Source organism: Balaenoptera physalus (assembly GCF_965194825.1).
Source record: "Balaenoptera physalus genome assembly, chromosome: 13".
Classification (NCBI taxonomy): domain Eukaryota; kingdom Metazoa; phylum Chordata; class Mammalia; order Artiodactyla; family Balaenopteridae; genus Balaenoptera; species Balaenoptera physalus.
In genome coordinates, this window is record NC_138892.1 from 71762978 (window position 1) to 71775572 (window position 12595).

Consider the following 12595-nt stretch of genomic DNA (forward strand, 5'->3'; position numbering starts at 1 on the left):
CTCCTGGGTATATATTTGAAAAAAATAAAAACACTCATTAGAAAAGATATATGCACCCCAATGTTCATAGCAGCATTGTTTACAGTTGCTAAGATATGGAAGCAACCTAAGTGTCCATCAACAGATTAATGGATAAACAAGAGGTGGTGTGTGTATGTGTGTGTGTGTATATATATATATATATATATATATATATATATATATATATACACACACACACACACACACACACACACACACACAATGGAATACTACTCAGCCATAAAAAAGAATGAAAATTTTGCCATTTGCAGCAACATGGATGGACTTGGAGGGCATTGTGCTAAGTGAAATAAGTCAGATGGAGAAAAAAAAAAAAGAAACAGACTCACAGTTAACAGAGAACAAACTAGTGGTTACCAGTGGGGGAGGGAAAGGAGGAGGGGCAATATAGGGGTAGGAGATTAAGAAGTACAAACTATTGTGTATAAAATAAGCTACAGGATATATTTTACATCACAGTGTATCCTGTAGATAGTGTGGGAACGTAACCAATGTTTTATAATAGCTATAAATGGAGTGTAACCTTTAAAAATTGTGCACCTGTACCTTACACCTGTAACGTATATAATATTGTACATCAGCTGTACTTCAATTAAAAAAACACCCAGAAGAAAAGCTTTACTTACTGTTTTAAAATATTTCTAGTCTCTGTACTTGTGATATGTGCTTTTGTGATCTTAATCTTATTATCTGGATTGTTTCCTAAAATATTAACTGAGGAATTAATCTCGTCCTAACAGTTCAGAGAATAGTAAGAGATTGCTACCAACTGTGGAAACCTTTGAAAATGTAATATAAAAGTAAAATAAATTTATTGCTTCATCTTATATGCAGCTTCTGTGTTGTCTTCAAATCTGGCTGAGTTATTGCTTGTATAATATATACTATATTTTTAAACTTAGTTTTTCTTTAACTATCATGGTTAACTCTGAGACTGTTTGGTTTTGCTTTTGATGAAGGAGAATCAAATATTTGTGGAATGTGCTTTTACTGCAGAAAAGATGATTAGATATTAGAATTTTAAAAATGACTAAGATTTCATTTTGAAGTTGGTATTGAAAGGATCTTCTTTTAAAATTATTTATTTATTTATTTACTTATTTTTAGCTCTGTCAGATCTTAGTTGCGGCACATGGGATCTTTCGTTATGGCGCCTGGGCTCTTCGTTGCAGCGTGTGGGCTTCTCTCCAGTTACGGCACGCAGGCTTGAGAGTGCGTGGGCTCTGTAGTTGTGAAGCGAAGTCCCTTGAAAGGATCTTTAAGTGATTTATAAGTCACGCAAGGAAAATAAAATACTAGTGTTTGAAACTAATTAACAGAGACATCAAAACAGTGTGTTGGAAGTAAAGCTATTCCCTTAAACTATGTTGAAAGGCATTGATTTTGTGTGTGTGTGTGTGTGTGTGTGTGTGAGAGAGAGAGAGAGAGAAAGAAGGAAAGAAAGAGGGAGGAATTCATGTTTTTAAAAATCCCTTGAACAGGGACTTCCCTGGTGGTCCAGTGGTTAAGAATCTGCCTTTCAATGAACGGGATGTGGGTTCCATCCCTGGTCAGGGAACTAAGATTCCATATCCCGTGGGGCAACTAAGCCCTTGCACTGCAACTACTGAGCCCACGCACCACAGCTAGAGAGCCTGCATGCCGCAACTACAGAGCCCATGCACTCGAGCCCACACGCCACAAGTAGAGAGCCCGAGCGCCACAAGGAAAGATCCTGTGTGCCTCAACTAAGACCCGATGCAACTGAAAATAAAAAGAATAAAATAAAAATAAAACAAAAAATAGATATGTGTTGAGCATTTTAAAAAATTAGAAAAAAATAAAAATTACTTGAACACAGACATAATTCAAAAAGAGATCATCTTCAGTCTGTTATATAAAATGCTTAGTTTTTTCTTCCCGCAAAAATTGTGAATGCTCTGTAGGAAATTTAAATCAACAATTCTGTTTAAGCAGCAGTGATGGGTAATACTTAAACTGAATTTGAAGCAATTCAGTGTCTTGAAAAGCATTTGGGATACTAAAGAGTAAACGTGTTCATTATAGATTTTCAGATCAGTAAATCAGATTTTGCTTTTTGTAATGATTTTTTTATTAAATCAGCACTGGATATGTATTTATCAAAATATTTTATTACCAGGAATATCTGTGGACATTGAAACTATATAGATAAATATTTTCTAATCAGTTTTTCACATTGGTCTGACTTGGATTGTAAATATTTTCTGTTATATCATACATACTGTGGTAATAAAATTAGTGCTTAATTTTTCTGAGTTTAACTTGTTTAGGGATTGAGAGGATTTATACATCAGGTCAAGCTGATGGAGGCGAACAGTTTGTAAGGCTCTTTCCACTTTGGTTTTGTGGTTGATATCCTTACAACTTTAATTGTCCCTCAGATCTTAACAGTGGAGTCTTTCTAGCATCTTGGAATGACTTTAAGATTTTGAATGAAAACAAAATGGTGGGAAAGAAGAATCCTAACTTTCTCTTAAGTGTGTATGACATACAATGTATAACATCTTAAATTTTAGCTTTTGAAAAATAATCTGTTGGTTTATGATTTTGCAGAGAAAGTGAAACAAATCTAAACTGAGTTCTTTTATTTTTTATTTGTTTTTTTATTTTAGCTTAACAGCTGGTCATTTCTACAAACATTTAATTATTCATTATACCCGATAACTTTTCCAAGTGAAAATGCAGCAGAATGGAAAAAGCTCTTTAAACCGTGTGCTTCCCAGAGATTGTTCTTGCCAGTAAGTTTTTTCTCCAGTGTTTTTTTTGTTTGTTTGCATGTTGCTTTTACACACACAAGTTAATGAAGAGTTCCATATAAATCAGTTAAATAAACACACATGTATGATTTTCCCTTTGAACATTAGAAGAAAGAAAAACTTCCCATAGAACAAATAAAAGCTACAATAAAAAAACCTCTGTTAAAAACGAAAAATGTAAATAATTTCTGTTGAAATACTATTTCTTACATTTTAATTTATTCAGTTGCTGTAAACTGTTTCATGTCTAAGAAGGAGTTAGAGGTCGTCAGGCCTTAATGGAGCCAAGTCTTTGCCAGCAGGAATGCAGTGGCAGGATCACCTGCCAGTTGCAGACTGCATTTATAATTTGGGAAATGAAGTAGATCATTAGATAATCATTTCCGTCTTAACAGCAAGCCAGTTCACCTTTTCTAGCTGATATTTTAACACAGACACAAAATTTGAGGCACGTGAACTCAAAGGGAAATGGGAACCATTTATTAAATGGGGCTGTTCTTTGGTGGTGGTCTCTGGTGATAAACCCTGATTATTTTTTTTAATCTAAAAATATTCAGGGATTTCCCTGGCGGTCCAGTGGTTGGGACTCTGAGCTTCCGCTGCAGGGGGCACGGGTTTGATCTGTGGTCAGGAACTAAGATCCTGCAAGCCGCATGGTGTGGCCAAAAAAGAAAAAAAAAATTAAAAATAAATAAAAATATTCAGAAGCAAGCTTACCTCTTCCATTTTGAATTGAATTCACTGATAGTTTAAAAATTCTCAGTAGTTGTTAGAACCACTGTAATGTTTAAAATAGTTATGGTAGTTAGAAATATTGAATTTAAGAAGCTCACAAGTTTCTGGAAGGTATATGAATTACTGGGAAGAAACTTGCTATTATTAGGTGGATTAAGGCAATTCTTAGCATATTAAGAATAGAGTTTATCAAATCCAGGATGTCAGTTAAGATTTAAAATTAAGTTACATTTTGATAGCTGAGTCTGCCTAACCAGTAGTAGCTTTATTGCTGAGCATAAAAAATCTGGATCCTAGGATATCTTTCTCATTACGTGCTTCCATTGTAAGAAGCACACAAATAAGGGATTAAAGGGAAAAAGCCTAAGAAGTTTTAGGTTCTTCATGTAGGCCTTAAATTTTAAAAATTAAGAAAAAATCTTATGTTGAATCATTGCAATGTTACATCATTTAATTAATAGTTTGAGTGCCTCTCTTCTACCAAGTATCTGTAATGAAGTGCTGGGTATATAGGAATGAATGAAACAGACAGATGTCTTGTTTTCATAGAGCCTGTTGTCTGATGTGGGAGGCTGACGTTAAACAAACACATTATGACATTAAATAAACACAGATATGTCACTGAAAAACAATGATGAAAGAAGCATGAGGTTACAGCCATTGCTCTTCTGTTTTATTCTACATTATTAACAAGTTCAATTGTTGATGTCGTGATAGGAAATTTGCCAGATCATTTAATGATGTAATCTGGTTAAATTCCTAAATGGAATTTGAATACTAAAATTAAATACTTGAAGCCTGTCAAATTGTCCTCGTCCTTCACTCTTACTTCTGCATCTTTTTAACCAGATCTAAGTAAATTGATTCTTCATTTTTCTAAGTAAAATCCTTTTTTTTTTACTAAGTTTCTCCTCTAAAATAGATGGATTAAAAGAACCAATGTAAGCTCTGCGAACTCCTTGTTCCCCCAAAAGGAACCATGGGAAAATACTGACGTGGTTATTACTTAACCTCATGTATGATCTCCAGTTGGCGGTGGTTCCCAGCAGTAACCCTGGAGCTTCCTGTAGTGTCTTCCTAGACTGCTCACAATACAAAACTCTGTAAACACACATTTGTCTCATGGTACAGAAGCAAAATGTTGATATAAAAACAATTTCCCTCACTCTTGGCCCCCCCCAAAAGAGAGAGAGGAACAGACATCCACATAGGTACATACCCTTTTAATTGTAGTCTTTGAACAAGTGACACTTCCCTACTCAGGCACTGTAGTCAACTGTCAGATATTTTTCCCCAGCCTGATTCTAAATCTGTGGGGGGGATGGAGTGATTTCAGCTTCGTAACTGCTCACCTTCGTAACTGCAGGAGGAGGTAGCAGCTTTGAAAAGGAGCAGAATGAAGATCAAGCTCTTATCCTCATTGTATTCTTAACCAAAAACCTTTAGGTTAACCTAATCATTGAGTCTTACTAATACACTGGGATGGGCAACACATTTAAATTCACAGGAGTCACATTCTAAAGTATATGGGTAAGGCAGAAATAAAAACTTACCCTTGAAAATTCCTATAAGAGACACATGTTGGAGGTTTAACGTCTCTCGGAAAGTGACATAGCGAGTCTTCCAAGACAAGTCTTGTCTTCGCCCTTGCTATGTAAGTGCACATTTTCTTTGATTTGTTGGGAGATAGTAAGCTCAGAAATAAGAGCATGGACTCTGGAGTTAGGTGGTCTGGATTTCAATTTCAGCTCTACCATTTGCTAGCTGAGCCCAGAGTGAGGTAAAGGTGCTGGCCATTAGTGTTAGAGGCTGAGGGGACAAGTTGAGAAGATCTTCATTTGTACTGATTAATTTCTGTATTTACCTCAGGATATTAAGATTCAATATGTCAGTTCACCGAAGCTAATGTTATTTTCCATTATGAAAAACATTTCTACCCTAGTCTTTGAGGATACTGCTTTTATTTTTTCTTCCAATTTTTAGTATTGAGTTTTTGTTCTGATTTGTTTTTATAGCTTTTCTTCTCTAAAAGTTAATTAAAAAGATTAGCAGACTATCTATATATGCTCTTGTAAAAAATGACAGACTTGGGAAAAACTACTTTTAAAAGTTAATGTCAATTAGTTTCTCTCTTAGGTATTTTTTAAATAATGAAAGCCTCTTTCATGTTTTATATTAAATAGAGTTATAGTTAATGATTCAAATATCTTTCCCCACAGTTAATCCTGAAAGAAGTTGACTCACTATTGTACGTCGACACTGATATCCTTTTTTTACGGCCCGTTGATGATATTTGGTCTTTACTAAAGAAATTTAATTCCACACAAATTGCTGCAATGGCACCAGAACATGAAGAGCCTCGAATAGGCTGGTATAATCGCTTTGCCAGACATCCATACTATGGAAAAACTGGAGTGAACTCTGGAGTTATGTTGATGAACATGACCAGAATGAGAAGGAAGTATTTCAAGGTAAGTCACCAATCCAGGTTAACTTATCTCTCTTTTCCCTCCATATTGTTTGGTTTCCAATTTAATTTTGCTTTATTAAAAACTAGATCGAGCTTTTCAGAATTCTTCCACTTATCTAGAATAATTGAAGAAAAGTGTGTTCTTAGTATTCTGCTTATTAGAGCATGACAGTAGGTCAGAGCGGATGGCATTACAATGAGGTAACAGTGCAGCAAGTGTGAACATCACCTTCCTAGATTGGTGTTCCAGGCAGGAGTTGTCATTTTGTAGTTGTGCAGCCTCATAATACTTGAATCTAAAGTGTGGTACGTCTTGGGGGAACACAGATTGTGGTTAAGAGCTAAAGACTGTCCTGTTGGCTTGGTTCAGACGCTGAGATCTTGGATAAGTTTTGAACATCTCTGGGCTTTGATTTCCTCATCTGTGAAATGGGATGACAGATAACAGTACCTATGTCATAGGGCTTTTGTGAGGGTTAAATTAGTTAGAAGGGAGGCTAACACATAGAAAATGTTGGCTATTTTGGTGCTACTGGAAGTTAACTTTAAAAAAAAAGTTCCTGTGTGTTTCTCGTCTCTCAAATTGTGGGGTCAGTAGAAGAGTGAGGCTATTTAAGTTCTCTGATTCTGCATATGCTGAACACATGAGTGTGTTGTACTGTTTACCAGTTTCACGCTGATGAGTCCTTAAGTCGTTGTAGTCTGGGGGCATTGGAGTCAAGTGGTTTAGCCTTACGTTTAGCTTTGCCACCTGTTCACCACAACCACTAGCCAACTAGTTAACTTTCAAATGTCAGTGCTCTCGGCTGAAAAATAGAGATAATAAATGGACTTATGTAGGTTGTCTTTTTAAAAGAGACCCATTCAAAATGCTTAGTACAGAGCATGACACATAGTAAGCACTTCAGTGTTAGCTAAAAGCAGTGGCTTCTGAAACACTGATAGAGACTCACTGTTTATCCCTTTACATCTAGTTAGTACTAAATCAAACATCAAGGGATATTATGTCTTTTATGGTATGAATATATATGTAATATATATGTATATTTGTATGTGTATATATATTTGTCTGGTATTTTTCTTATAGCTTCTGGTGGACCAGAATTTACACCATTACTTATTACTCCTTTCTGCATGTCTGATTTAAATCTCTTGTCTCTTCTTATCCTTGCTCTAGGCAGCAGTACTGCTTGTAGCCTTCACCACCCACATCTCGCCATTTCATTCTTAAGACACTTAATACCCATCACTCTTGTCTTCTGTAAAGATCTAGTAAACCTAGGGGTTTTTTTAGCTTTCCCATTTTCTGTACCTTTCTGAAATCTTGATTTCATTTCACTTTTGTCTTCCACAAATGAATGCATTAATGAGGCCAGTGTAACCTGTACTTTTGCTTACAAGTGAACATCTTTCTTCAATTACCCAATTTTTTGATATATTTTGAGTTTTAAAATTTCATGTACCATAAAGTTTTACTAAATAAAACAGGTGTCATACCATGAGTTTTCTTACTTTTCTGATGGTTAGACTATGCACAGTAATATTATACCAGAAGATGGTGCTATAAGATTATGTGCTAAGGAATAATGTGACTGCTCAGGAACTCTTCATTTGAAATTCTTAGAATTATGAGAAGTGTACTGTTGCAAATAACCTTAGAGATAATTTAGTGTAACACCATTACTTGATTTTTAAGAAAATTTCAAATTGCAGCTATATAGTTCAAATCACTGATTATTTTTTATTTACCTTTTAGTTACTTAAATATCATTCTTAAATATGTTTAACAGTTCCTCCCCTTTCCCTTTTCTTTTTGTCTGTGGCATGTTCTAAACCAGCTAGAGATGTAGATGTGGGATTTGAAATAATTTCTAAACTTTCAAGCTTTTGTTTTTTTCTATGTATTAATGACTTAATGAAGAAAAATATGAGACGTGTGATAGTACATTAATTTAGTAGGCACAATTTACTTCATACCTACTATCCCTATGTTTCAAACAACACTATTCTTGCCCAGTGGGAACAACACAGATTTACTCTGTTTTTAAATATTGTATTTATGATTGCTGATATGTTTCTACAAAATTTATTGATTTTTAGTTCCATTTTTCATATATCTTTCTTTATTTTTCCTGATTTCCAAACATATCTTTAGCAAACATTGCCTTGTTTTTTCCTACTAACTCTATGATTTCTGGCACAGATCTTAAATTTTAGAGCTCTAGTGATGTAACTGAATTACTTGTAATAACTTTTCAAACTGTTTCATGCGGATCCCTGAAGGTTACCCCATAGTTCCTATCACATGAAAAGCTGTAAGATTACCCACTTAGGACAGTGGCCATGTTTTAAATTCTTTGCTTTGCTGTCACCCAGCCCTACCATTCATGATTATTCAGTTCCAACCTGATGTATTATAATTATATATTTTAAAAATTAAAATAGTAAAATTTTAACTTTTTTGTTTTTTTTCTTATAATGCTTGATAGACATTGTTATAACACTGGCTAAGATACTGCTTTGTATTTTGTATTATGATTGTATTTGCAGTGTTGAATCTCTATTAAGATATTTCTTAACCTTTTTCTATTTATTAGCTAAAAACCAGAGAATATAAATAAGGCATCTTGAGAATTTTTTTCTTATATATTTACTGTACCCTGTTCATGTCGTGCCATATATTACTTTGTAAAGTAATTTTTGCCTGTTTTCTCCATCTACTGAGGGCAGGGTGTGTCTTTTATGCAGCTTTGTATTCAGAATATTTAGCATGGAGTCTGGCGTAAAGTAGCAACTCAGTAGATAATTACTGGCAGAGGACAGACAGAAGTTTTAGAAACTAGGCCATTAATGAATTATTGAAAAATATTAAAAAAGAATACTTATTGTGAGGTGGCTGTGAGGGTCGTTTTTACATATTTGAAAGATGTATGTGATGGAGGGCTTTTATTGTATTACATATAGAGCTTAAGAAAACAATATCAATGAATATCTTACCAAAAGGGATGGAACTTTTCAGAGATTAGGAGAGTAACTAATCTTTGGGAATTGATGAGTTCTCAGTTTCTAGCATTGTTGGAACATAATATGAATAGCCACCTGTCAGTTTTATATTTATTTGTAACATAAACTGATGATAATAATGAGTCTATTTTCAAAAGCATACATAGTTCTAGAAATGAAACTAATTTATCTTAATATAATACATGTGCATTTTGGTAGGTTTGCTGAAATTAGTAAATTAGAACTACATCTTTTTAAAAAATTACAAAACTACTTCAGCTCTATCATCTCCCACCTCCTCTCCCTCCTCCAGTCAATAACTCTTCTTGCCCGTTCACTTGATGCCAGTTCCTGTATGCCAGCTGTTGTACTGTACTACTGTACTTTTCAAGGTATTGTACTGTAAGACTAAAAATGTTTTCTTTAAAAAAAATTTACAAAACTAAATCATGCTTATAAAAATTCAGGGAATTCATTGCATATAGGGTAAAAAGACAAGTCCCCCCTTTACACACCACTCTCCTCAGTTTCATTCCTTTGCCCAAATGACGTTATAAACTTTGCTATGTATTCTTCAGACCCTTTAAAAAAGTATTTTGAAACAGATATACATGTACATTAGCATTTATATGTAGAATTCTTTTATATATCTTCAGTTTGCTTTTTTCACTTAGTAAATATATAAATGATTTTTATGTCAGTACATATAGTCTGTCACATTTAATATGTGTGATATTGTGGAGAAAGAATGTTTTGATTTTGTTTGTGTGTACTAGTATGAATATGTAGTTATATGGCTGAAAAACATCTCATGTATTTTAATTTTTACTTTCCTGACTGTACCACCAATGTGGGATGAAAATCTTTTCATACAATTTTTAGCCATTTTTGTTTCCTCCTTTGGGAATGGCTGTATGGCCATATCCTGTGACTATTCCTCTACTTTGCTCTTTTTCCATTTCTGTTGACTTGAGCTCTTTTTATGTATGATGCCTCTGTATTAAGCTCATTTCTCATAGTTTTTCATTGGTTGTCTTGGATATTCTAGATTATATCCTCAGCAAATAATACTAGTGTTATTGCTTCGTGTCCAGTACTTTTCTAGTAGGACTTTTCCTTTACGTGTATTATAAGGGTCCCCCCACCTCCCACCCCTTGATTTTTTTCTTTTTTCCCTACAACTGCCCTGGACCTTGTAATTTTATCTTTCTTTTCTTTGAATAGATGTATTTCTTTGAATAGGTGTATTTCTGTCTCTCTATACATTTTTTTTTTTTTTTTTTTTGCATAAGTAGAATCCAGTGAAGACTTGAACATGACATGGTACAAGGGGTCCACCAGTCCTGTCTATTTAATGTGTTTCTGGTCTTGGTCCTTGAGCAATTCATAGTTGCCTTTTCAGATCCTAAGAACATTTAGTGAACATGATCAGTGACTTATTTCAGAGTCATCCTTTCGATAAAGTATTTTCTTATTTCCTTAAGTAAAACTTGCTTCAGTCATTTTCCAGATTTATTTCTGATTGCGTATAATTACTGTATTTACTGCATTCTGAGAAACTTCACACAAAGGTAATGCAATTATAGCAGATTATATTTAGTTTAAATACGTAGTTTTTTTTTCTAGGAATTCTGACTTATCTTTCTCAAAGGATCGATTGTTTATGCCTCCATTGTGTTTATTATATATCCTAGAATAGCTTGTAACAATGTTTTTTAAGCTATCTGTGGAGAAGAATCAGTGTTTTTTTAAACATTATTTACAACCTGTCATGAGGCAATGCTTTTGTAAAAATAATGTAAATAAATTACTAGGAAAATATTACACTAAATAGACATAAAATTGCTATAAAAGTTTCTAAATCTTACTCTTAATTTGTGTACTTAAATCTTGTAGAGGACATGAAAAATTCACTGACCAGCACACTGCAAACTGTACTTTGAGGAGTACTGGTTTAAGTCTGGAGAGTTTCAAAGAGTCAAATTGGTATAAAAGACTTAGTATTCAACTTCACCCCAGGTTCACATGATCCCCAGCCCTCTTTCAACTCTGTTGTTTCCTTAGGTATGAGCTATGAGTAGTTCCGTAGAGGCTGAAAAGGCATCTGATGAAATTCAGTATCTATTTTTGATTTATCAATTTCAAATGACCCTTTGAAATGCCAATTACAAAGGGTTGGCAAATCAGACTAAGAATAATAGTGATCATGGTGATAATAATAGCTAACACTGTGCCAGGTACTTTTCCTAGTACTTTTTATTTATATATTAACAGGTTTGATCCTCAACAGCTGTATGACAGAGACATAGGTACTGTGTCTAGACTTGTGACATAGGTACTAAAGCTATCTGCTTTTTAAGATGGGGTCACAGTCAGAGTACTTAAACTACCACCTACTTTCTCTTTCCCTTTCCTCCCCTACATCTGTTAGTTTTATCACTTCTTTGTGCAGCTTCAGATACCTTCTTTTGTTATCTTCTGCACTCCAGCTGGACAGTTTTACTGACATTTACGTTTACATTAGGGTCACTTGGTTTTTAAACAGAAGTTTACACTTCTCCCCTTGCTCTGTAACAATTGCTTAGGGAAGAATGGGGAACTGTCATTATGCTGCCGTTTTAAACCTGGAAGCCTGAGAATCTCATTAATGTATTTACCAACAGAATGATATGACCACTGTGCGACTACGATGGGGAGACATACTTATGCCATTGCTTAAAAAATACAAACTGAACATCACATGGGGTGATCAAGATCTGTTGAATATCATATTTTTTCATAATCCAGGTAATCATTTAAATTTATTCTTTGCATTTGTAAAAAAAATCATAGTTAATATTTAGTCAAAACTGGAGAAATGCATTTATTTGATTTTGGCTTAAACTAATGGTTATCACTTTTTTTTTAAGACAGAGTAAACTAAATTTAAACTAAAATTTTGCAAAGTGTTAATTCTGTGGAATTAGGGTATGTTTGCTTTTTTGTTTTGTCTCTGCATAGAAAGCCTTTTTGTTTTTCCGTGTCAATGGAATTATCGACCAGATCATTGCATATATGGAAGCAATTGCCAAGAAGCCGAAGAAGAAGGAATCTTTATTCTTCATGGGAACAGAGGTGTTTACCATGATGATAAGCAACCAGCGTTTAGAGCTATTTATGAAGCACTGAGAAATGTAAGCTTTTTTAAAAAAAATGTTTTTGTGGACATACTTGCAAGCTTACAGAGAATTTGCATATCCTTTACCCTAGTTCATCAATTATAAACCCAGCACTCCTTCCACATCTAGCTCTGGCACTTGGCGTTCTGCTATGAGGAAGAGCACTCCCCTTTGCCCACTTATTGATCTATACATTATCAGTGTGAACTCATTGATATGTATTTTTTTCCATGATTTATAATGCAGTATTCAATTTTATTTATATTGATGCTGAAGTTTTGCCAGATTTGGTGATTGGGAGCCCTTTTGGCTACCTCTTGTGCTCATTTGACATATTCCCATCATTACTTTGAGTACCTCCACATTCTCTGTCCAAACAAAATATCCCAGGCTCATCTTTTTTTTTTTTT

The 12595-nt window shown here is 34.2% G+C and overlaps 1 protein-coding gene across 8 annotated transcripts in view; it reads left to right on the plus strand.

Moving 5' to 3' along the window:
- Positions 1–12595, plus strand: part of GXYLT1 (glucoside xylosyltransferase 1) — a 55281-nt gene that overhangs the window by 25499 nt on the left and 17187 nt on the right. For all 8 annotated transcript variants that reach the window (XM_082422616.1, XM_082422619.1, XM_082422618.1 and 5 more), the window contains 4 exons: positions 2676–2801; positions 5774–6025; positions 11691–11814; positions 12028–12200. In XM_082422616.1, coding sequence (XP_082278742.1) covers positions 2676–2801; positions 5774–6025; positions 11691–11814; positions 12028–12200 — 675 coding nt within the window. The remainder of the gene's footprint in view (positions 1–2675; positions 2802–5773; positions 6026–11690; positions 11815–12027; positions 12201–12595) is intronic.